Genomic DNA, 25989 nt, shown 5'->3' with positions numbered 1-25989 from the left:
GTGCCGATTGTCGTGGTTACCTTTCTTTTTCTTGTAAAATAATTTCGGAAGCAAGAATAACTTGTCAGAGTATGTGGGAAGAGATTAAAATGAAACCAAACAGTCGTTTTAGTTCTGTCATTATCAGAGGTCCAGGGATGCAAGGTACTGCGGAGGATATGAAAGCTTCAAATATTATAAAGTTGCTAACTTTATTTGTTCAGTAAGAGTGGGTTGTTTTTAAAAAAAAATTCACGTAGGATGTGTAATTCAGATTTAATCAGCAGTAGTATTTAAGCAAATTGTCACATTTGTATGCCCATCCCCATTCCAGCCCTATATGAAAGTTGTCCCATTTTATTTAACAACCTTCTGAGGTACGTTAACCTGAGACTCAGCGACTGGCTGTGTTTGTATCCAGTGAGCAATGGCTGAGAGCGGATCTGAACACAAGGTTGTCTCAGTTCAGGTCCATTGCCCTATCTGCTTTACCACACTAGTTAAGTAGATTAATTTTCTAAAGCTTTATTTGGCAGTGAGGGCAAATTTAAATTAGTAACTGCATGTTCACCTCATGCTTTTTTGGTTGTTTTGGTTCTGGCCTGTTAAAGATACCCTTCCGTTTTAAAAACGAACAGTAGGTTTCCTTTTTTTTAATTTTACATCTGTTTTATATTTCCATTAAAAGTACCTACTTATTCCAAGATTTCCCTCTAATATTTGAATGTATTTACATTTAAATTAATTAACATTAAAAAGCCAGAATATCAGTGATAATAGAACTAAACATTACCTAATGGGTTGATAATCTTCATTATCACAAAGAGTCATAAATATCTTGATGGTCTTAACAATTGTGAAGGGATCTACATCGACCTTAACATTGCTTAAAGCTAACCAGAATTCCCATCATAATAAAAGGACTTAAACCCAGTCCAAATAGTGGGTTCAAATTCTTGTTAAGATGGGCACCCTGTTTAAGATTAGGCAGATTTAAGGTTGGTGGGTATGTTTTATTTTTGTTTATTTCACTGAATCCTGCAGATATGAGGGTTGAAAGCCATTTAGGGCTTTGTATGTAATTGTCAGTAGCTTGAATTGAACCCAGTAGCTGATGGGCAGCAGAATGGGTTTAATGTGAAGGCCCATCTAAGTCTTGATAACCAAACTAAGTCATTTTGTGTCATCTGGAATCTCCAAGTTGAACTCAAGAGCAGACCAATGTAGAGTGTATTACAATTGTTAAACCTTGATGTTACAGTGGCATGCATCCAGGTGGCTGGATTGGCTGAGTCAAGGTAGGGGGCCATCTTCCCGACATGACCAAGTTGGGAGAAAGCATTTTGTGCTGCTAAATTGTCTGGCTTCTCCAGCAGTAATGCTAGCTCCAGTATAACCCCAGAGATCTAAGGTGGGAAGTACAAAGTCCTTCAAGGCCTCAGCCATCCCAGTTAGCATTACTTCCGTCTTATCAGGATTCAGTTTCAATTTGTTCTCCCTTGATCTGTGATGGATGAGAGGCGGGGGGGGTAGGAGATGTGACAGTTATGGTGACGGAAGGAGTTACCGCCATCTTTGTAACTGGGAGGATGTGGGAAAGACGGTTTCCTCTGGAGATAGGGAGCCTTCTTTCCAACCAACAGGGGAAAACACGCTATTTTTGATGGGTTAACACCTCTTGATTGGAGCGCCCAAGTTCTCATAGGCTTGAGCCCAGAATATGACACCCAGATTGGCTAAGGGTCTTGGAGCACACATGGGATGGGGGGCTGAAAAGCTGTTCCTTTGTCTTGGTTGGTTGGTTTTGGAGTGCATTCGGAGAACTGTCTCTCCTGAGCGTTTGCCATGAGGCATGACAGAGGGGACTGATGCTAAAGAAAATTGCAGATGCACCAGTGGTAGGGGCATCGTGCCACTAACAAAGGCCAGCTATACCATGGATTGTAAGTACCCAGTTAGTAAATGAGGAGCCCCATGACACAGAGTGGTAAGCTGCAGTACTACAATCAAAAGCTCTGCTCACAACCTGAGTTTGATCCCAACGGAAGTCTGTTTCAGATAGCCGGCTCAAGGTTGACTCAGCCTTCCATCCTTCTGAGGTTGGTAAAATGAGTACCCAGCTTGCTGGGGGTAAAGTGCAGACGACTGGGGAAGGCAATGGCAAACCACCCCATAACAAAGTCTGCCTAGCGAATGTTGTGATGTGACATCACCCCATGGGTCCGTCATGACTACCTTTACTAGACAGGGGAGTACCTTTACCAGGTTAGTAACTGTACTTTTATTTACTTTGCTTAGTGCCCCCTAGATCATTTCTTGTAGTACTCTTACTTTGCACCTTATAGAAATAAAGTTGTTTAACTAGAGAAAGTGTGTGCATGTCCTTACCCACTTGCCTTGGCATGCTACGGTGACACACCCCTGCGGTGTTGACCTCAAGTGACCCACAAGAGAAAGGGGGGCTGGATTTTACCAAAGTTGGTGGTGGGTGACAGAAAGAGAGGGCAAGACAGCAGCTAGTCACTGAGTTCATGACGTGGCCATTTGACCACAATGGTCAGGCAGTGGTTGAAGACTTCTACCACACCATCAGGAGATTTTAGAGAGATGTAGGGCTGGGGGTCATCAGCATATTGATGACACCCACTTCCAGAGCTATGAACAGTTTCTTCTAAGGGCTGTGTGTGCATCCAGCTACGTGTGGATTTGGTCTCTGGGATCCCACAGAGCTCCATCAGACTTTCGTATCTATGACAGGAGAGCAAAGCTTGTCTCAAGAGAAATGAACTGCCGTGACTTAAAGGAATACAGGCAAAATAGGTGTGTGTGTGTTTTTTCTCTTTAACTTGAAGAATAATGAATTTGCAATTTCACAAATGGCATTGCTTTTAAAGGTACAATAAACTCACGTAGTGGTGTGAATTACTTTTAATTTGTAAAGATGGTTTTGGGTATTTTTTTTCCCTTAAGTTGTCCTTCCATTCCAAGTGCAATAAATATCAAGCCACGGAAGTTAATCTCTATCCAGATCATTTTAATACATTTTGTGAGTTGAGCAGACCCCAATGTATCTTGCCAGATCCTTTTAGTAAATGGAAGTCGTTCGCAAACAATTGTAATTTATACCATATGCACTGACAGTGTATACTTTGCAGTGATTTATTTCTAAGATGTTATAGTCTGCTGGCTAAACCACAGGATTTAGAAGTCCGGGTCCTGTCTGTGCCTCTACAAAACACTTTGTTAATGGGTGCAGGATATTGAAACCTCATCGACTCAGTTTCCAGGGAGACGTTCTAGCCACAGTATATATGTGTTTCTCAGTGACCTCTTGCGAGATGAATGGCTTAGTACATAGATGTATTATTGGTCTGACCCTCTCAGCAGGACAGCTTCATATAATTCGTAAGTAGACTGGTGGCCCTTGACAGTAGCCCCTCGTACCTCTGCCTTTAGGATTAGATGCCCATTAATAGTCCATGGTGGCCTCCCCAGCTGTCCTTGAAAGAGATGGAGACCGTAGTGTTCGTATTTTGCCAATGCACTCAGGTGTAGGCATATAGTGATGGCATGAGGTTACAAAAAATCACATGTCATAACCAGTTCGTGGTTCCCCATCTGGCAGCTTGCTCCCAAACCAATGGACTGAAACAGGCCTTTTAGGATCCGCTTTCTCCAGTGCCGGCATGGGTAGTTGCTAGAAGAAACCAACTCTTCTCTCCAGAAGCCAACTCTGTACAATTTTGGTGCGTCTTGATTGGGCTGAAAAACTAAAGGCAGATTTCACGGTCCCTATTAAATTCCAGAAGCTGAGCGCTGGGCCATCTGCATAGCTTGATGATATGGAGGATCGGTGCAGCAGCCCAGTAGTTTAGCATTTCTTTTTTGTTTTCTGGGAACCTGTCTTTCGGGTGTCCTCTCTGTGTGCGGTGGACCTCAGTGCCCCTGCTGCCCGTCTCCTTCATTCTCTCCGTGGTCCCAAGATGGTGAGGATGCTACTTTCCAGGCCATCTGTCTTTCTGTACTGTCCTTTTTTTTTTTTTTTTTTAACTGTGAAAGCTCAACCGTTTAGCTTGACTTGGGGATATTTGCTGTGGAGGTTGGAAAGTTCAAGAGTTTTAGGAAGTCTTTGGAAATGTGACTGATTTTTACCCAGCCAATGAGAATTTATTGATTGATTGGGGTGTTTTTTTTTAACTTTTAAATCCTGTTTCTTCTTTGATTGAAGCAGCATCCAGAAGTTATTTTAAAATTACAACAGTATATAAAGTGATTTTTTTAAAAACCTAGTAAATAGCCTAGGTCCAAGAAGACATCTCCCAAATATATACATTCAAACCCAATAGGCAGGATGGTGCTGCTGCACTTGTCTTGTTTGTGGCTTCCTAGAGGCCCCTGGTTGGCCACTGTGTGAACAGACTGCTGGACTTGATGGGCCTTGGTCTGATCCAGCAGGGCCGTTCTTATGTTCTTATCACTAGCCCCATAAGAGGAAGTTAAATTGGAATAATGAGCCCCAGGGGTAAACTCCACAATTGTGCAGTTTAGGAAACAGTAGAGTTCAGCAGTCAGTGGCTGAGATGAAGGACAAATTTTTTTCCAGTGCTGTTTTTCCATGGAAAATCTTCCATCTCTAAAGGTTCAATGTTTGATAAAATTAATGCCATTGCCAATACACTACAAAACAGTATTAGGCAAGCTTGCCACTTTCAAAGTTGTAATGAATGTTTTTTGCTGATCTTTCCAAAGGGTGGGGAGCTACCACCAAAAAGGCCTTGCAGGCCAAGTGCACCCCTAAAAGGAAGATTATTCCAGCAGAAAATGTTATGATGACCTAAATGGGCAAGAGGTCCTATATGGAGAGATGTGGTCCTTTATATATGTGGGTCCCAAGTTGTGAAGGCATTTAAAGGTCAAAAGAAGCCTGTTGATTTATGCCTACGAAGTGGTAGTTAATGATACCCTTTACTTTCTTTCAGCCTTTATTGCTGCTCTTTACATAGATAAGGATTTGGAATTTGTCCACACCTTCATGAATGTCTGCTTTTTTCCACGACTGAAGGTAAGAGTTATATGCTGTTTCATTAGACATTAACAAGCTTGGCTTTTCCATTGTGTATATATTCTCTAGAGAGCCCCAGCAAAGCCTAGGTCTTTGGGGAGAATATATCTATATGATACACTTTTCAAACCCCTTTTCTATCATATTAATACTTTTTATCTTTATTTATACACTTATGTCCATTTAATCTTTGTCTGAGATCAGAAACCACAATATTCAAAAAACAGTGGGAGAACATTTCAACCTTCCAGGACATTCTGTTGCAGTTCTCTTACAAAGGAATTTCAAAGGGAGATTGGAAAGAGAAACTGCTGAATTGCAGTTGATATTCAAACTACAGTCAATGCATTTACCTGGGCTGAATAAAGACCTTGCATTCATGGCTCATTACCAATGCTGATTTCTCCACACCCATCTTTCCCCTGGACATCACAGACTCTTCTGCATACCACACCTAATCCCATCACGCCTGCTATTCACATTTACATACTGTTAACATTTACATACTAATGCTTATCTGAATTCACTCTCCTCTACTTAAAGACAGATGGATTCACATTCTAGCTGTATCTGAAGAAGTGAGCTGTGGCTCACGAAAGCTCATACCCTACCAGTAAATATTTTTGTTAGTCTTTAAGGTGCTACTGGACTCTTGCCCTTTTCTACTAAAAGGCATAATGTGTGAAGAAGTCCCTAACGTAGCCTTACAGTGGTCTTCTGTTTTCCTGCCTCTGTCTCTTTCTTTCTCTAATTTTGAAGCTGTATTTTTTTTTTAAATTGTCATTTTAGGAATTCATTTTAAACCAGGACTGGAATGACCCTAAATCACAACTGCAGCAATGCTGCTTAACTCTCAGAACGGAAGGGAAAGAGCCAGACATCCCTCTGTATAAGTAAGAAGCCCTGAATCTTCTTCCTTGTGTAAACTCGGTTTTCGCTTTGTGGTATCCACTCAAAAGGTTTGAGCAGGTCTCTCGCATTCAGCTCTGCTCTTGTCGTTTAAGTCTCTGTTTTCATATGACTTGGATTAAGTGTTAGCTGCCCTTTGTTCAGAGCAGGAAAATTAGTTTCTGCTTCTTAAAGAGAGGCATGTCTTTTACTTGGGGACTTGATCTGTGTTTGGTTTTAAATCACTGCCAGTGTGGGCATGAGAAATTCACTGCGTTTGAAAATGTGTTGGCTTTAAACGCAAGGCTTTGGTAAAGTCTGATCCTTACAGATCAGTTCAGGTTTATCTACCCACCTTTCAGGGTCTCCAGAATGGGAAAGGGAATGGTCCCATCAGGGACAGGGATGTTGCCATGGTGTTCTCAGTGAGGTGGGCTTTGGCGGCTGTGGATTCCTGAGGTTAGAGGGCAGGGCCGAGCAATACGTTTGAGTGTCTGGCACATTTTATTAACAGCCTTTCCCCGTTCCCCATGGGTGCCGAATAACATACCTTTCACTATATTTTGCTTGGAAACATGAAAGGCATTGAGGTGTTTACATGGGATAAAACAAAGAACACATTTATTGGGAAACGTCAACTATTTTTTCCCTACTTGAAAATTCTTGCTTTTGCAACCCATCACTTTGTCTTGGGTTCTGTTTCTTAAGTCCAAACTAGATTAGACCGTGGGAGATCCATGATCCATGAATGGATCCCCTGCCTTTATTAAATTAAATTGCAACTGCATGGAGGCCTCTTTCATATTGGGGTCACAACTAACAGGAAGGGTTTGTGTTTTTTTGTTTTTTAATCTCCTCCCCTTTACCATTGCGAATCCCTGACTCAGGGCTATTATTTGCTCTGCAGGGAAAACCCAACAAGCAGAGGGCAGTACTGCCTGTATAGTTTCCTCCATGAGGTAAATAACAGTCTGGCATGGGTAAGGATGGTTCGGATCATGAAAAATGGTAAAGGAGGAACTTGTGTCCCACTCAGTTGCAATTCAAAGCAGTTGTTGTTTTGAAATAGTGTGGAATCCATTTATGGATCATTCTAGTATGTTCCTAGTCATTCTAGAGGCAAGGAATGTTAGGAGAGAGAGAAAAAGGGAGGGTGTTGGTGGTGATGGTTGTAAAGTATTTCTAGAATGTAGCTCAGAGATTTGCTCTTTATGTGCAAATTATCTACCAGTTACTCTCCCCCCCCCCACTCCTTGCAGCTGTCTTGTATATGAAATCGTATTTTTAGCCATTTGGAAAAGGCTCTGTCAACCAACTTAAACCTTCCCAGAGTTATGCTGTCTACTTAGTTGTACCCTAAAGGTATTAAGGATTTTAAAATTTTACTTTGTTGACGATACAGTGTACGAACTAATACCAAATTTGACAGCCGAGATGGATTAGATGGAAAGAGAAGAAGATTTATTGTTTGTCTGAGGAACGGTCTCTTCTTAAAATGACTACCAATTTATAGCACACTCTTAGTCAAAAGGGAAGGCTGCCTTGTTTGTGACAGACTGGATAACATTCTGCTCCTGATAGAGCCTTTTGTTTGCCGTTTGGAGAGACGGCATTTTTTTTCCATGGCAGTTCTTATATGTCCATCCTGAAGGCTGGAGCCTGACCCAAAGTGTAAATGCATATAACTCTATATCCAGCATACACAAATATTTAACTCTTTAAACAATGCCATGTTGGCAGCATCTTTTAAAGTAATCCATAAAGCTGTCCATCTACAGTCCTGCAGCACTTTTTGTAAAAATGGTGGCATTTCTGGCAAGCGCCTTTGATAGGCCTGTTTTCAAAAGTGTGTATTTATACTTTTATTATGTCTCTCTTGACATCTAGGACGCTACAGACAGTGGGACCATCTCATGCCAGGACATACACTGTAGCTGTTTATTTCAAAGGAGAAAGAATAGGATGCGGTAAAGGACCAAGGTATGGTGAACGGGGGAGGGCAGGTAGAGAGATTATATAAATAAGGCCAGGATGGCCAAACAATGGTTTGGGCGCCAGAGTGAATTATATTGCATTTCAGATGATAAACACGAATGATAGAATTCTTGCTTACGTGCGCTTACAACACAAGTTCAGGTGGTGCTGATCTGTGCCTATATCAGGCCTTTATAATAATAATAATAAATAAATAATAGGATATAAATTAATCCTAACCTCCGCTGACGAAGCCGGGCTCATGGTGGCTTACGTAATAATTAAAATACAGTATAATCAAACCAGTAATAAAATACCTTTGATACTTTTTGCAGGACAATGATTCAGCTCAAACCCAACCCCTTTCTGACTATATATTACTCTTCCTACACACTTGACATTGAGAGACACTGTCCTGCAGTGTTACTCCTCTGAAGATGCCTGCCACAGCTGCTGGCGAAACGTCAGGAAAGAAAATACCAAGACCATGGTCACACAGCCCGGATAACCTACAAGAACCAATAAAATACATATTGCAATATAATAAAAAAAATAATACAATATAATACCATTAATTATACAACGCTGAAAATTTACACATATTGCGTAATTCATGGCACCAAAATAATTTCCCAGCAGGGAGAGATGTTTCCACGGCACCAATATAGATCTCATACCGCAGGGAGGGAGAGATGGACCTCAGATTAGACTTAATTTGGAACAGATCAGAGGAAAGAGGCATAACAGCCAGTGAGGAATGGAAGGGGAATAGGGAGGTGGGGGAGAAGGGAGGCCAGCATCTAGATATTACCATCGCTGCCCACAACCATAGGCCAAGAATGAGATAATGCCTTGGCCAGACAGGTGACATGGAAGCCAAAGACCAGTAGTCTGGTTGTACAAGGGGAGGCTCCATTGCATTTGATAGAATGCAGTAGAATTGCATATTAGATAGGGATACCACATGGAAAAGACAGGGCCTGATCTGCCCAACTTCACATTTGAGGTGGGCATCAACCGATGGTGGTACCCTATGAACAAAAGGCAGGTGTCCTTCCTTGCCCTGTACAGCTGTGCATTATGAATGTGGAAGAAAATTGGCACTTGTGGTCTTTCTGTGGAGCAGTCTAAGGCTCACATAGTCTGGTCTACAGTTTAATGTTTCTCTTTCCCTCCGTTTGAGCACATCAAAGCGTTGCTAATAATGAGGAAAGGGCTTTCGTAAGGGCCTTTCCTAGTCAGAAGCACAGAGTGCATATATAGTGCTAGAATAATGAGACTAATAAATGAGGCCTAGAGGAAATAGGGTAGAGATGCAAAAAGAACCTGAGTGAGAAGAGAACTTACTGGGGGCCGTTTCCTGCCTTTCTTCTCCCACAAAGGTTTAGGGAGGTACTTGATCTCATGTTGGCATGGGCTCTTTTAAAGAAGCTTATACATGTTGACCAACTGAGCCTGGGAAGGTAATTGCAGAAACTACCAAGTGGGCAACATGTGCAGACACAAGAGTTATTTCTTAGTGTTCCATCAGTCACTTTTACTCTGAATGAACATAAGAACATAAGGAAAGCCCTGCTGGATCAGACACAGGCCCATCAGGTCCAGCAGTCTGTTCACACAGTGACCAAACAGGTGCCTCTAGGAAACCCAGAAACAAGACATCTGCAGCAGCATTATCCTGCCTGTGTTCCACAGTACCTAATATAGCAGGCATGCTCCTCTGATACTGGAGAGAATAGGTGTGCATAATGACTGGTATTCATTTTGACTAGTAGCCATGGATAGCCCTCTTCTCCATGCCATGAACATGTCTTCTCCCCTCTTAAAGCCTTCCACGTTGGCAGCCATCACCACATCCTAGGGCAGGGAGTTCCACAATTTAATATGCGTTGTGTGAAGAAATACTTACTTTTATCAGTTTTGAATCTGTCACCCTCCAGCTTCAGCAGATGACCCCATATTCTAGTATTAAGAGAGAGGGAGAAAAGCTTCTCCCTGTCCACTCTCTTCATACCATGCATAATTTTAGAGACCTCTATCATTTCTCCCCTTAACCACCTTCTTTCCAAGCTAAACAGCCCTAAGCGTTTTTACCGTTGAATGAAGAGTAGTAAAAAATAACGTCTTTCCACGGTGCACACTTGATTTGTGCATTACAGCGGTGTCTCTAGCCTGGGGAATATGTCATCCATTCTGCCCATATGGTTCCTCCATGTGGATATTTCTGAGGCAGCACGGACCACAGAGAAGGAGCTTCTAAGACACTGTGGCAATGTAAAAATCGGTCCTTATAGGTGGAGTCCTCTGAGATACTGAAAGTTTTAACATTAGTTTAACTGTTGTGGCTTTCGCCAAGGAATCCTGGGGTTTTTAGTTTGGCCAGGGCACTAAAAATTATTTGATGGAGACTGCTAGCATCCTCCATGTGCAAGATGGTTAAGTTGATAGTCTAGATATGTTTGCTAAAAACCTGTAAGACATTACAGAATCAGTGTCATTCCATGGCTAGAATGGGAACCAGGGCAGTTCTGGGTTCAAACTCTAGTTCGGCCATGGTGCTATGAATCGGCCTTAGAAAACCATTCTCTTCCAGCCTTCGTTTCCATTGAATGGACAAATAATGGCCGGCTTCATAGCAAAGATAAATGAGAAGCACTTTCTACTGGAAGTGCCAACTGTATATTTAAAGGGTTTCTCGTTTTCATTGATCACTTTCTTGTACCCATTGCCCACATTGATTTGAAGCATAAGATAAAAATAGAAGCTAATAAAATATGAAGGGAAGGTGTGCTATAATATTGCCATACATTTCTTTAGAGCTGTAGAATTGCTTCTCTTTAAAAACAAAAAAACAAAACAAAAAGAATTCCCAAAGAATTATAAAAGGGGGTGTCTTAATAATAATTAACTTTTAAAACAACCCTGCCAAAGATGACTCTGTGTGTGTGTGTGTTTTATGGGAACAACTGACCAATGGTTATTTGAAGAATTGGTCTCAGCAGAGGAATCAAAGTGTGTGCTTCTGGGAAACTGTAGTTTACCCCATAATACATTTGCCATTTAATTATTTTCTCTCTCTCACAGCATTCAACAAGCCGAGATGTGTGCAGCAATGGATGCCCTGGAAAAATGTAAGTGGGTTTCTTGGAAACCGTTATAAATGATTTTATCTTATTTTTGGTAAGGGAGGATGGTATGGAGTGCTTATGGATGTGACAATAAGAGAAAAGTAGTGATAAAATGAACAAATGGTCATTAGGACCAGAGTTATTGTCCTTCTGGTTAGTTTTCCTAGGGCCTTTTGAACTGATAATTAGCTTTATGAAACACTCATTTTGTGTGTTTGTTTGTTTGCATTCAGTCATGTGTGAGTTAGAACAGTTATACATTTTCCTGGACAATTTTTGCTTGCTTACCCATGAGCAAATGCCTACTAGGTTCAGTGGAACATACTCCCAAGTATACATGCATGGGATTTCAGCCTTTTCTTGGTGTTTGTATTGGTCAGACATTTCCTTGGTGCAGTATCAGTTTCTTGTGGAACTGTTCAAACAATCCTTTCTGACAGAGTTAGAGTAGAGTCCAAAGTAGGCCTTGAGCTTGGCTCTCCCCATAACTGCAGGTAGTATATAAAAGCAAACCAGGAGGCCAGACATTTATATTGCCACTGAATCTCCCTGGTCCTGCTGTGTAAAACTTACCAGGATGTTATTTGTTATAGAAGCAGAGAGATTACACATATAAATACTTGCAGAGTTTCCCAGTTGATTTATTTGATTGATAGACTTTTTATATAAAAAGGACCGACAGATTTTAAAAATTGCTGTATGGTTAAGCCCAAAATGGCAAGGGTTTTCTGTCAAAATGCAAATGTTCATAAGTGGTGCCATGTGAAACAAAAGAGATAAAGGATAGAACTCCCAACTGTTATAACCAAACTTCAGATATTAAAAAGACAGGATGTTGTCATTGGCCTTTATACATGGGTTGTTCCCATCATAGTCACCCCCAACTACTTCAGGGCTTCATTTTAATTATGCTTGTATTTTCCAACCTTCAAAAGTTGCCTTGCTCTCCCCTCGCATTTCCCCCGCATTTTCAGGATGCTGTTTTAGCCCAAGTTTAAAGCCTGCCTTGATCCCAAATGGAAAGCTCGCCCTGTGCATACTTGTCACTTCGGGTTTTTCTCCCCATGTGCATTCTCGCTTCTCCCTCCCACATGTCTGCCCCCTCATCCAGCCTCTCCCCTCGAAGCCATTTGCGAGTGCTCTAGCGAGAGAATAATGCTGGAATACCATGCGGCTGCTTATTTGGTCAGTTTCAAAGCGAGTGTGGGCCAGTTTCAGATTGAACAGTTGAGAGAACTCTGAAATAATCACAAACTACCTATGTGACTGCTTATTTGGTCAGCTTCACAGTGAGCATGGGTCTGTTTCAGTTCTCAGCAGGATGGAACAGAGCCTGGCTGATTTGCCACCCCTCCCCTTATACATGTCCTCTTAAAGGTATAAAAGCTTTTGTTTGTTTGTTTTCAAGTGCAAGACTACTAATGGAACAATTAAATGGTCCCAAATGACAGTGCAAGTGTTTTTATGTTATTATCATCCCTGCATTGAGATAGAATCATAGAGTTGGAAGGGACCACCAGGGTCATCTAGTCCAACCCACTGCACAATGCAGGAATTTCACAACTACCTGCCCCACACACACCCAGTGACCCCTACTCCATGCCCAGAAGATGGCCAAGATGCCCTCCCTCTCATCATCTGCCTAAGGTCATAGAATCAGCATTGCTGACAGATGGCCATCTAGCCTCTACTTAAAACCTCCAGGGAAGGAGAGCTTACCACCTCCTGAGAAGGCCTGTTCCACTGAGGAACCGCTCTGTTAGAAAATTCTTCCTAGTGTCTAGATAGAAACTTTTTAAATTTAATTTCAACCTGTTGGTTCTGGTCCGACCTTCTGGGGCAACAGAAAACAATTTGGCACCATCCTCTATATGACAGCCCTTCAAGTACTTGAAGATGGTTATCATATCCCCTCTCAGTCTTCTCCTCTTCAGGCTAAACATACCCAGCTCCTTCAACCTTTCCTCATAGGACTTGGTCTCCAGACCCCTCACCGTCTTTGTTGCCCTCCTCTGGACATGTCCCAGCTTGTCTACATCCTTTTTAAATTGTGGTGTCCAAAACTGATAACCAGAAACAAATGGGGGGGGGGGTTGTAGCTTTGGCTATAAAATGGACAATTGGTTCAGATCAAATGAAAGACTCCCGCTGTGGGGCTGGTATATTTCCAAAAAATACACTACAAAGCAACATTTTCATGGGGGAGGGACACATTGGTTCAGAAGCTCCACATTTTTGCTGGGAATGCATAATTGCTCACAAGGTCACTAGCCCCTGTGCATAGTGTTTTGAGAATTCATCTGCAAATACTGTGCAGTTAGAGAGTAGCAGATCCAGTGGAAATAGACCATGCATAAAAGACCAATGTGTAGTATACCCTCTGCTCGTCAGGGTACCTATAAGCTATGCTTTTTATTTGAACTCCAAATAATCCATCTATTTGATTATTGCACCCTCCTTAGATAAAATGAAGTTTGTATTACAGTGGAAATTTAAGGAATTACCATCCCTATCATATTAAATCCCCACAATTAGGTGGCAGACTTTTAAAAATGGATAGGAAACTCTATGTGAACAATTATTACAAGACTGAGAAAAAGTCCCTGTCTCTCTGGCCCCTGGTTCTACAAACCTTCTAGAAAACTATGCATGTTGACAGGACCACATCCATTCACCCTAATGTGCATACGCAAGCACCCAACCCGGAATCCACGTTGGATGTTGTCCCAGTGTTTGCACAACTGAGCAGTACAAGCTGTGTACAAAATTTTATCCTGCCTTACAAGGGCCACCATGGCAGCTAATGATTTAAAAGTATCAGAGGAGCATGCCTATTATATTAGGTGTTGTGGAACATAGGCAGAATAAATGTTGCTGCGGTCGTCTTGCTTGTGGACTAGAGGCACTGGTTGACCACTATGTGAACAGACTGCTGGACTTGATGGACCTTGGTCTGATCCAGCAGGGCCTTTCTTATGTTCTTACAATGCATGCCTATTCTCTCCAGGATCAGAGCAGCATGCCTATTATATTAGGTGCTGTGGAACACAGGCAGGACCATGCTGCTGCAGTCATCTTGCTCGTGGGCTTGATGGGCCTTGGGCTGATCCAGCCAGGCTTTTCTTACGTTTTTATGTTCTAAAACATGCAAGATAAAATTACATGATAAAACTGTTAAAATCAAACCCCCTCTCAAACATACATAATTGAAACAATTTTTAAGAGATATTGTCGAAGGCTTTCACAGTCAGAGTTCATTGGTTCTTGTAGGTTATCCGGGCTGTGTAACCGTGGTCTTGGAATTTTCTTTCCTGACGTTTCGCCAGCAACTGTGGCAGGCATCTTCAGAGTAGTAACACTGAAGGACAGTGTCTCTCAGTGTCAAGTGTGTAGGAAGATATAGTCAGAAAGGGGTTGGGTTTGAGCTGAGTCATTGTCCTGCAAAAGTAATGTGCTAGTCATTGTCCTGCAAGTATCAAGATAATGTGCTAATGACGGTGTGGTATGTTAATATGGAACCATTGTATCCTGAAGTTAATGTGTGAAGTCCAAAGCTAATCTGCATGGCTATTGTTGACTAAAGTGTTTGTTAGTCTGGAGGTTTTTTAGGACAGGAAGCCAAGCCTTATTAAGAGAGTTAATAAAACAGAGTTAAAATACATATTAAACAGTTAAAATGCATACAAAACATAAAAACGTTGGAAGGAGGCATCACTGAGGGAATGCCAAATGGAACAAAAAGGTCTTCATCTGCTAGCAGAAGACAGTAACAGAAGGGGACAGGCAAATCTCCTTGGGGAGTATTGGGTGCGTAAGTGCTGTTTACCCATGACATTGCTTCAGTGGGCATGCAGGGGGCTTATGTGACCGAGCAAGCAAAGTCTCGATCCCTTTGCAGCCCGTTGCCCTCTGTTCAGTACAGACGTGAAACAGTTTGTATTTTTGCACAGGAGTTTTGGTTTCAGATAAAAGTGTTCATCTGAATGGCTTCTATGCAGTCCCACATTGGGACTGCGCAGGCGCAGGCCAGCCATGGATAAGAATTGTTAGCTTCTAGCAAATTCCAAAGAGAGTGCTCCCCCTCCCCTTGGGGCATGCAATCTCCCCGCCCCTCGGTCACATGACCCAAGGAGGAGGGAGCACTCTTCCCTCCAGTTCTCTTTCTGCCGCCACGGAGAGAGAACGTGCTTAGCTTCATTCCTAGCAATGGAGCCTAAGAAGGTTCCACCGTTCAAGAAGTGCTCTTCTTGCGGGGCAAAGGTGGCAAAAACTGATCCTCACAAGGAATGCCTCCTTTGCCTGGGAGAAACTCACGTTTCCTCTTCTTGTGGGAGCTGTGGCAAACTTACAGCCAAAACTCTCAGAGATCGTTCTATTCGACTAACCTCCCATCTGTATAAGGAATCGCTTCGTCCTCGTCAGGAGTCATCTGCCCTTCCACCGGGTAAGGCTAAATCCGCTGAAGGGGCCCCGGTTGAGAAATCTAGTGGGATTCCTACCCCGAAGAAGAAACCTTCATCAGTGGTTTTGAGGCCAGCATTAGTTTATAGCCTCAGGCTCACAAGATGGCCGCGGTCGTGATCCGTTGAAGCGTGTTTCCCGCTCCAGATCCCCTAGGCATCCTCCACCGTCCAGACCGCCCAAGTCCCCTCGGCATCGGTCTCCTTTGGAGCCGTCGAGAGCCGGCTGACGCCGCTCATCCTCGAAGTCGCCTGGGTCTTCTCGACGCCGCGCACCTACGACGCCGTCACGAACGCAACCCCAAATGGAAGCGGCTCCGCGATCCCTAGATGGGACTGCAATGCCGGTCATCACTGTGGAGGACTCCCCTCCTCATCCCCTGGCAACGCCCTCGGCTCCAGATCTGAGCAGGGCCCAGGAGGTTTCGGCAGAGTTTAAGGAGCACCTCCTTCGACTCTACAAGGATGTGCCGCAAGTGCCCTTAGTGCAAGGACCCGCTCCGGGGCCGCAACAGTCCCAAGATGGCGCTGCCCATGTGGATGGGAAGGAAGCACAGGGGCCAACCAGAAGTCCCTCCCGACGCCGTTCATCTCAACGGTCTTCGATTCGTAGTGGGCGTTCAAGCCGCAGTCATTCTGCTGGACGAAGTCGTTCCACTTGTCGGAGTCGTTACTCCCGTTGGAGTCGTTCCGTCCATCGGGGCCGTTCGAGCCAACAGAATCGCTCCAGACGTCGGAGCCGCTCCGGACTTCGGAGCCGCTCCGGACGTCGGAGTCGTTCAGGCCGTTGGAGTCATTCCGACCGATGGAGCCGTTCCGAGCGTCACAGCCGTTCTGATCGACGGAGTCGTTCCAGCCGACAGAGTCGATCTCTCCGTAGCGACCGCTGCGCCCAACGGAGCCGGCCCCATCGTCACCGGTATATTATGCCTTCGCTTGATTTGAGGTCGCCAATTGCTCGTCACAGTCGCCACCATTCCCGTTTCCGTTCTCCTGTGGGAGGCCCCTCATCTAGATCCCCCATTTCTTTGGGAGATGACTATCAATCCGATTATGACCCTGATTATGGTCCCTCCCTCTTGCCTGCTTTCGTTGAGGAAGATGAGTCCCGCACATCTCTACCCTCGCCGGAGGACACTGTTGGGGACTCCAAACCGATCTCTCCCTCTAGAGATGTACGTCTCTATGCGGAGCAGCTGATCCATATGGCAAAGGCTCTCAAAATAGAGGTTAAACCAGAGGATTCTGGTCCCATTGATGATGTCATGGATATACTGCATAATCCTGATGTGGGCCCTGCAGTATTTCCAATTCTAAAGAGTCTTTTAGAAATCCTCCATGTTAACTGGGCTAGACCAGCCTCAGTCCCTTCTTCCACTAAACGAATAGAGAATTTGTATAAAATACTTAAAGGTGGAGAGTTCCTATACCAGCATCCCTCCCCCCCAATTCAATCATTGTGGAGGCTTTACCTGGGAAGTTCAGGTCTGGGGCGCATACCTCCCCACGAGATCCAGAAGGCCGGAAGGTAGACACTTTAGCCAGGAAAGTGTATTCTTCCACCGCAGTTAGTGTCGGCATTTCAAATTTTATGGCCATGATGGCTCGATATCAGTTTTCACTTTGGGACCGTATTTCCCCTCAAATTGCCCTTATCCCCGATGACCAACGCCCTTCTGCCTTAGTCGTCCAGTCAGAGGGCATGTCTCTTGCGAGACAGCAATTAGCGGCCGCCCGGCACGTCACAGACTCCTCCAGCAAAGCCATAGCTTCTGCTATAGTTATCCGTAGACATGCCTGGCTGCGCCAGTCTGCGCTTCCACATGACACTAAGGCGCACATAGAAGACCTTTCCTTCGAAGGGACAGCGTTGTTTAGTGATCAGACAGACACCTTCTTAGATCGTCTTAAGAAAAATAAGACGCTAAATCTCTAGGGATCACCCGTCAGGCCTCTGACACTAAGAGGCGTTACTTTGGCCGCCAAACTACTCAGCCTAATCGCCCTTATAGGTTTCAGGCTCCTTTCCATCAGCCTCCCTTCCGCCCGTCCTTTTCTCGCCCGCAACAGGACAGGAAGTTCCCCAACAAAAACAGCTCATAGGGGTCAGAGGGGTTCCCCGGGTTTTTTCTCAAAGGCGAAACAAACATGACTAGACGTTTCTGTTAATTTTTGTGACCGGTTGTCACTGTTTCTATCTGAGTGGTCGTTAATCACTACTGATGTTTGGGTTCTTAGGATAATAAAGTTCGGTTACTTCGTTGAGTTTCATACACTACCTCCTTTTAGACCTATTGGCCACTCTATTTCCCATGATTCTAACCTCCTGCTCAAGGAGGTCCACGTTTTGCTGTCCAAGGGAGCTATTTCTGAGGTTTCCTCCTCAGATCAAGGTCGTGGGTTTTACTCCCATTTTTTCCTAGTGGATAAGAAGGGCGGAGGGAAACGCCCTATCCTGGATCTCCAAGACCTTAATACATTTGTCAAAACCAGGAAATTCCGCATGCTTACCCTCCCTGAGGTACTCCCTTTCCTCGATGCTCACATGTGGTTTGTAGTGCTGGACCTACGTGACACCAACTTCCACATATCAATTCACGAAGAGTGTCGCCAATACTTACGTTTCTGGTGTAACAACAGGTGTTACCAATATAATGTTTTACCGTTCGGCCTATCAACTGCCCCTAGGACCTTCACTAAGTGTCTTGCCATGGTAGTAGCTCACCTTGCCCTCAAGGGATGTATTATATTCCCTTACCTTGATGACTGGCTGGTGGTGGCTCATTCGCAATCAGAACTGTCCACACAGGTGGACTTGATCCTTTCGACTCTCCATAACCTGGGCCTTTTGGTTAATTTCGAAAAATCTCATTTGATTCCTGCGCAAGCCCATTCATTGGAGCTTATCTGGATGCCCAGTCGGCTCGGGCTTTCCTACCTTTGCCGAGAGCCTATGCCATTAGAAAATTGGTAAATAGTTTAGTTAAAAAAAGGTTTCAGACGGCACATCAAATACAAAAGTTACTGGGTCTCATGGCCTCCACCACGGCAGTGGTAGAGTGGGCACGTCTTCGGATGCGTCCACTCCAGAATTGGTTTCTTAGAGCCTTCAGGCTTAATGTGGACCCCCAATTTAAACGTTTGTCTATTCCCAGATATGTGTTATCTTCGTTACAGTGGTGGACACATGATGTTAATGTTCTATCGGGAGTACCTTTTCTCAGACCGTCCCCTGACAGGTTTCTATTTACTGATGCTTCCCTTTCGGGCTGGGGGCCCCACTGTGATCACCTTATGGCGCAAGGGGTTTGGTCTCTGTCAGAGTCTCCCCTACAGATTAATTTACTAGAACTACGTGCCATCCGTCTCGCTCTGTCTTCGTTTGCAGGGTACCTGAGTGGACTGCACGTTCAAATCGCCACAGACAGCTCCACCGCCCTGTTCTATCTAAACAAACAGGGCGGCACATGGTCCGTTTCGCTCTCCCGGGAAGCCAGCGACATTTGGGAGTGGGCCATTCATCACGACACCACCCTCCTAGCAATCCACATTGCGGGCAAGAGCAATACATTAGCAGATGTTCTGAGTCGCCTTCCCAACCAGATTCACGAGATTACTCTGAGCAACGAGTGTCGAAGCCACATTTTTCAGCTGTGGGGCTTCCTGCAAGTGGACCTATTCGCTACACAACACAATACAGCATGCCCTACGTTTTACTCGAGGGCGGGAGCCAGTCCGGGATCCATGGGGGATGCCTTCCAGATACCCTGGAAGGGAACCCTCTTCTACCTTTTTCCCCCATTCCCACTCCTTCAGAAGGTCCTTGCCAAAATGATTCAGGACAACACAAATGCCATACTTACCACCCCTTTCTGGCCCAGGAGGTCGTGGTTCGCAGTGCTCAGGTCACTTGCACGAGAGAACTATCTCATTCACCCCAAAGATTCCTCCCACGCACTTCCCGACCTTCAGTTGGCTGCATGGAGGGTCCTGCCTCAGGCCTATGGTCAGACAGAGTAGCCAGGGTCCTCCTCCACTCACTTAAGAAATCCACACGTCGCTCCTACGACGCAAAGTGGAAGCGTTTCTCTGATTGGGCTAAAGCCAAGAATGTTTCATCTGTTTCCTGCCCTTTGTCTGTTGTGTTTGAGTATTTACTGTTCCTTAAAGATGAAGGGTTATCTAATTCCTCAATTAAAGTTTATTTGGCCGCAATATCGGCATTTCACCCAGATATCGGCTCCTTTTCTGTTTTTTCTCACCCACTTTCCAAATTTTTTTTAAGGGGACTGAATAATTTGTATCCACCGGTTGCCCACCCAGTTCCTCAGGGGAGTCTCTCTTTAGTACTTTCCCAGTTGATGAAACACCCCTTTGAACCCATGGCCACCTGTAACTTGGCCCTACTGTCGTTTAAAACGGCCTTCCTGGTCGCAATTACCTCAGCAAGGAGGGTGAGTGATTTGTCGGCACTATCCCATTCCTCACCATACACTATGTTCCACCCAAATAGGGTAGTTCTTAGACCAAAGATATCCTTTCTCCCCAAGGTAGTCTCAGCTTTCCACCTTTCGCAGGACATTGTCCTCCCTGTTTTTTTCCCTAACCCATCTTCGGATGCTGACAAAGCTCTACATTCCCTCGACGTCAGGAGAGCCCTACTTTTTTATATTAAGCGAACCGAAGCCTTTCGTACTGAAGATAACCTCTTCGTCTCCTTCGGAGGAAAACGTAAAGGTCAACGAGCCTCTCCCCAGACCCTTTCGAGGTGGATCACATCGGCCATTAAGCTGTCTTATGATCTTGCTCATCAGGAATGTCCTTCTATGATCAAGGCCCATTCTACCAGGGCGTAAGCGGCCTCTGCAGCCTTTTCATCGAGAGTAGATATCCGGGACATCTGTAAAGCTGCTACATGGTCCACTCCCTCCACGTTCATGAAACACTACGCTGTGGATGTAGATTCAGCAAGAGATGCAGCTGTGGGACGTGCAGTGTTGCAGTCCTTATTCCGGTGATGTCCCACACCCGACATCCTGGTAAGCGAGCTCGCTACTCTCCCAATGTGGGACTGCATAGAAGCCATTCAGATGAAAAACAGAGTTCCACTTACCTGTAACTGTTGTTCATCTGATGGATCTTCTATGCAGTAACACATTCCCTCCCTCCTTCCCCGCTGTGGGACCGTTCCGATGGCCTGGCCTAATGGTCGGTTCCGTGGCAGCAGGTTGGAGAACCGGAGGGAAGAGTGCTCCCTCCTCCTTGGGTCATGTGACCGAGGGGCGGGGAGATTGCATGCCCCAAGGGGAGGGGGAGCACTCTCTTTGGAATTTGCTAGAAGCTAACAATTCTTATCCGTGGCTGGCCTGCGCAGTCCCAATGTGGGACTGCATAGAAGATCCATCAGATGAACAACAGTTACAGGTAAGTGAAACTCTGTTTTTACTTTTGCACCTAACGTTCCCTGCTTACCACCATAATCCCGTTGAAACACTCGCAATATTTCAGACTCCGTCGTCAGTGCTTTGGTCCGGCAAAGTGCTGAGCTCTCTGGCCTTGGTCCAGCAAAGCACTTAAGCTTGTGCTTAAATTCAGGCACACGAGTCATTTGTGATCTAGGCATGATGATAAAAGTCGGTGCTTCGTTAGCGGGGAGGCCAGAGTACTCACCTTGTAGGATTGATTGCAAAACCCACAAGCTGTTGCCAAACTGGAACTTAAATCTTTCTGTCGCAACCTCAGATAACTCTCCATCTCATTGAAATCTTTGGCAGAGGTTGCTTCGCATTATGTTTCAGAAGTTGAGCTCATCTGCTTACATCAGCCAAACAGTCAGTACATCAGACCTTTTCTTTAAAGAAATACAATTCTGATATTCTTTGTAAGTGTGTATATTTTTAAAAGTATACTTTTCTGTCTATTTTATACTTCTGAGTTGCATTATTTACTTTGGTATCCCTAAATGGTAGCCTACTCCCTGTCAGATCTATTGAGCATGAGTCACAAAAAAGTACATGGAACCTATTATTCCATCAAATCGTTCACACGATGATCATTAAAAAGAATTCCTTGCCTTTCACAACAGTGAATTAAAAGAGATGATGAGGTCTGATACTGAATTCCACCTCTGTTCTGCTAGATAGTGTCTTTTATTGTCTGACATTCTGTACAGGATTTTTTAAGATCCAAACAGAAAAACAGAAATCAAATTGACAAATAAATAATTTTTTTATGTGTGACCAACCAGGTACCAGCCTGACACTGAGAACTGTGGAAGGTTCTGTTTTGGTCACTAGAACAATGATGGACAAATCAGACATTATGAAGAGTACAAGGGCTTGTGAATATTTGAGGTTGGGAAGACACAAAGGGGAAACATTTGAGGGTATTTCTTTTACGACTTCGCTGCATTTCATCCTCCATAAGGGGAATGTACCTGTTACAGGCCTCCTCTACCTACTGAGGGGACTCTCACAGCCTCCTATGATTTTGGGGGACCATTTTTGTTTTAAATCTTCTCCTCAGTTACCAAGTGTGCTTAAGGTAGGCAAGTGTATAGGAACGGGTTCACTGCTGTAGGGTAAGTTTTGTGGTGCATAAGCAGAATATGGAGACCACTGAGGCAGGATTAGTTTATAAATAACAAAGAAGATTTATTTATTTATGGGTTGGTTTCAAGGAACAGATCAGCAGCACAGGTCTCCAGGTACACAAAGGAGAAACCTGGCTGAGGCACATAAATTTAAACTACTTATGGCTTCAGAGCGTAGTTAGAATTTTCTTCAATGCTTTCAAGGCACAACATCCTTTTACTGATTAGCCACTGGGTTGGATCCTCTCACACACACAGGATTCCACCCACATCAGCCTGCCCTTTCCCAAGAGTCAGACTACATGGTACCAGGTCTACTCATCCCCAGAGACAGGCCTTATAAATGGGGTACTCTATTCCGTTTCAGAGTTAGAGCTAAGCTACTCCTCCACACTACCAGGCAGAGCTACCCTTCATTCAGTCTGCTCTCTTGCTGAGGCAGACCAAAAATGATGGCTGCTCTCTTCCTGAGGCAGATCTGAACTCTTATGCATCCCGCCAACATTCTGTCCCCCTCGTCGAAGGTGATTGAATGCTGGAGCAGCTGAATGGCTGTTCTTCCCTTCAGGGGCAGGACAGCCTCCCATCTGTCACAGAACTCTTGGGTATGAACACTTGAGAAGTATTCTTTGCATAGGCCCCACAGAAATGCCTGAGGTTATGGGAATGAAACTTTGCTCAGAGAGCAAAAGAAGCCTTCAGCAGCCAAGGTGGTGCTCCTTCAAAGTCGCACGCCAGGTTTTTTTTTAAGATGACCCTGATTCGGAAGTGGCTGGGGTTTGTGCTCCAACTTCCTCCTCCTCCTCCTCCTCCTCCTGCTTCAGCTGTGTTTCCCACGCCATACCCTAGAGCCTCATTTTCCCAAGGACACCAGCTGTTTCCGCCTCAGCACGAGCGAGTCACTCACAAATAGCAATTTGTCTTCTGGCACCAGATCCAACACAGGCAACACTTTCAGCCGCAACCTTACACCTGGCATCACCAGGGTTGATGATGTGTTTGTAAACCTTATTTTTGCACTTCTTTTGCTGAGCTCGTATGAACTGTCTTTGGCTTCTAGTTTGTGTGTGTATGTTGGTTGGTTTTTAAGGGCCTAACTGCTTTTTTTAATGCTCATTATGGAGATTATCTTGATTAGCACCAGATGGAGCCCCTCTCATCCTTGATGAAAAATGATAGCTTCTCAACCGAGACCTTCCCGGTGTTGTTCACTAATGTGTGATACTTCACAGATTTTCCATGAGGTTATTGCCCCCCCCCCAGTGAAATATTCAGTGGTAGGAGCTCACAAATTGCTGAACAAGTACTTCATGTAGCACATTCAAATGAGAGAGAAGTATGAACAGTCAGCTGATTTTTTAAAAAAATGAAAACCCAAATTATGGACACTTGCTTCCAGCCAGCCATTGTAATAAGGTCATCAGCCGTCTTTCATGCCAGTGCAAAACCTTGAATTTTATTATTGAACGAAACACTTACAACACAACCCTATCAGAGTTACACCCTTCTGAGTCCACCGAAGTCCATTGCTTAGATGGGTGTAACTCTGTTTAGGATTACATTGTTAATCAGTCTATGAAGAATGATTTACAGTTCTCCAGTAATACCTGTGTGTGTGTGTGTGTGTGTTAAGTGCCATAATGTCATGTCCGACTTATGGCGACCCTATGAATTGATGACTTCCAAAACATCCTATCTTTAACATCCTTGTAAACTGAGGACCGTGGCTTCCTTGAATGAGTCAGTCCATCTCATGTTGGGTCTTCCTCTTTTCCTTCTGTCTTCAACTTTTCCTAGCATGATTGTCTTTTCCAGTGACTCTTGTCTTCTCGTAATGTAACCAAAGTACGACAGCCTCAGTTTAGTCATTTTAGCTTCTAGGGTCAGTTTAGGCTTGATTTGATCTAGGACCCACTGATTTGTCTTTTTGGCAGTCCACAGTATCCGTAACACTCTCCTCCAACTCCACATTTCAAAGGAATCTACTTTCTTCCTGTCAGCTTTCTTCAGTAATACCGAGAATAGGTTAAAATTTGTAAGCCAATAAATCCCCAAATAATCCAAACTACTGGTGGAATGGTTACAGCCGTTGAGTAAGTTAATATGACGTATAAATTTAAAAGACATTCCTAAACCATCAGTCGGTTCACTTTACAGTGAATGCTGAACAAGGTGTATCAACTCCCATAAACTGTTATGGTCTTAGCAATGGAAAAATGCTCTCTGACAAGGTACAGAGAAAATGCAAATCAAACTGAAGGTACCGTATATACTCGGGTATAAGCCGAGGTGCCTAATTTCACCCCAAAAATGGGGAAAAATTAGGCACCCACGTATAAGCCGAGGGGGAAATGCACCCCCTCCCCCCCAGCGACGGCCCCCTCCCTGCACGCAGGAGGCCCCACAGGGTCAGCTGGCAAGTGGGAGGACCGGCCCGGGTGAGGTGGGGGGGTAAGAAACCTCCGCCACCCAGCAGAAGGTGCGATCGCGCAAAAAGCGCGATCGGGTGGTGGGGGAGAAGCCGCCGCCGCACAGAAGGTGCGATCGGGTGGGGTGGGGGAGAGAAGGTGGGACAGCCCGCCCATCAGCTGGCCGGCGGGAGCGCGCTGGGAGAATTACCGTATTGAACAGAGTATAAGCTGAGGTGAGTTTTTTAAGCCAAAAATCATGGCTAAAAAACTCGGCTTATACTCAAGTATATACGGTAATTGTACATACGCTTCATTGAAATAATTGGGGAAAAATAGTCATGGCTAACAAGCCCAATTTATTTCCATAGCACTTCAGCATCACTAATTCCAGTTGGATTTGGGCCAATATTTTTAAATGGATCATCTTGTTAGGTGGCCATTTGTTTTTGAGTGTTTCTTCAAGTAACATCATTGTTCTTGGTCAGTCTTCAAATAATAAGTATTGTTTTCTGGCGTGCCCCCTTGGAAACTAAAACAGACACCTTCCCAATGTGTATAACCTTTGATCAATTACAATGGTGTAGGAGATCCTTGGTCATCCATGAACCTTTGGGCAAGTCTTCCTCTGTATAAACTGCCTCAGAGGGTAGTTTTGACGATAAAGTGGAATAATCTGAAGTTATGTCTACTAAACTCTCTAAAAGAAAGTCAGGCTATGCATGTGATAATTATTAAACCCCTTCCCTCTTTTCATGTGTAATAAAAAAAGGAGACCTTGATCATTTTTTTGTATCCCTGACTGGTCTTTGTTTAATACACACAATGTTTCTTCTTGTCTCAGATAACTTTCCCCAGATGGCCCATCAGAAGCGGTTCATTGAACGGAAATATAGGCAAGAGCTTAAAGAAATGAGATGGGAAAGAGAACATCAGGAAAGAGAGCTGGAGGAGACGGAAGACATAAGGAAATAAGTGGTGACTACAGAAGCCAGCAAAGAGTCTTGGCTTAGTTAATAATACCTTTGATGATGGCCTGTGGAAACCTAACCCAGATTTTTGCAAATGAATGAATGAAGTCTGCTTTTTTGTGATCAAAATCATGTTTACTTTTAATTGGTTTGTTTAGTGTTGAGATTTTTTTTATTCTGTTTTTAGCTGTAAAGTTTTATTCAAAAGTCTTTTTTTTTTTTTTTTAATGAAACATTTTAATTTTCTTCCTCGGGAACTGTGCTTTTGTTTTCTAGCTTGTGCTTGTGAGACAATAAAGTATTTTATTTCAGAATCTTCACAAAAAGTATAGTTTTATCTTGCATTGTGTAATCATGGGTAATAATAAATGGCACACTTCTTTGTTGTTGCGCTAGATCTTCCCATGCGACACTACGACTAGGATGGAATGTGGGGTTGCCAACCTCCAGGTGTGGCCTGGATATCTCCTAGAATTACAACTGATCTCCAGGGGACAGAGATCAGTTCTCCTGGAGGAAATGGCTGC

The 25989-nt window shown here is 44.2% G+C and overlaps 1 protein-coding gene across 1 annotated transcript in view; it reads left to right on the top strand.

Annotated features, from left to right (window-relative positions):
• The window catches only part of DROSHA (drosha ribonuclease III), a 168150-nt gene extending 142669 nt beyond the window's left edge, over positions 1–25481 (top strand). Inside the window, exons 27-31 of the mRNA XM_056854571.1 lie at positions 4959–5041; positions 5831–5934; positions 7817–7909; positions 10988–11034; positions 25336–25481. Of these exons, the coding sequence (XP_056710549.1) occupies positions 4959–5041; positions 5831–5934; positions 7817–7909; positions 10988–11034; positions 25336–25466 (458 nt within the window). The 3' untranslated portion in view covers positions 25467–25481. The remainder of the gene's footprint in view (positions 1–4958; positions 5042–5830; positions 5935–7816; positions 7910–10987; positions 11035–25335) is intronic.
• The last annotated feature ends 508 nt before the right edge of the window (positions 25482–25989 follow it).

Source organism: Euleptes europaea, chromosome 8 (genome assembly GCF_029931775.1).
Source record: "Euleptes europaea isolate rEulEur1 chromosome 8, rEulEur1.hap1, whole genome shotgun sequence".
Lineage (NCBI taxonomy): Eukaryota > Metazoa > Chordata > Lepidosauria > Squamata > Sphaerodactylidae > Euleptes > Euleptes europaea.
Note: the sequence above shows the minus strand (reverse complement) of the source record. Positions and strands in the feature narration are given on the sequence as shown.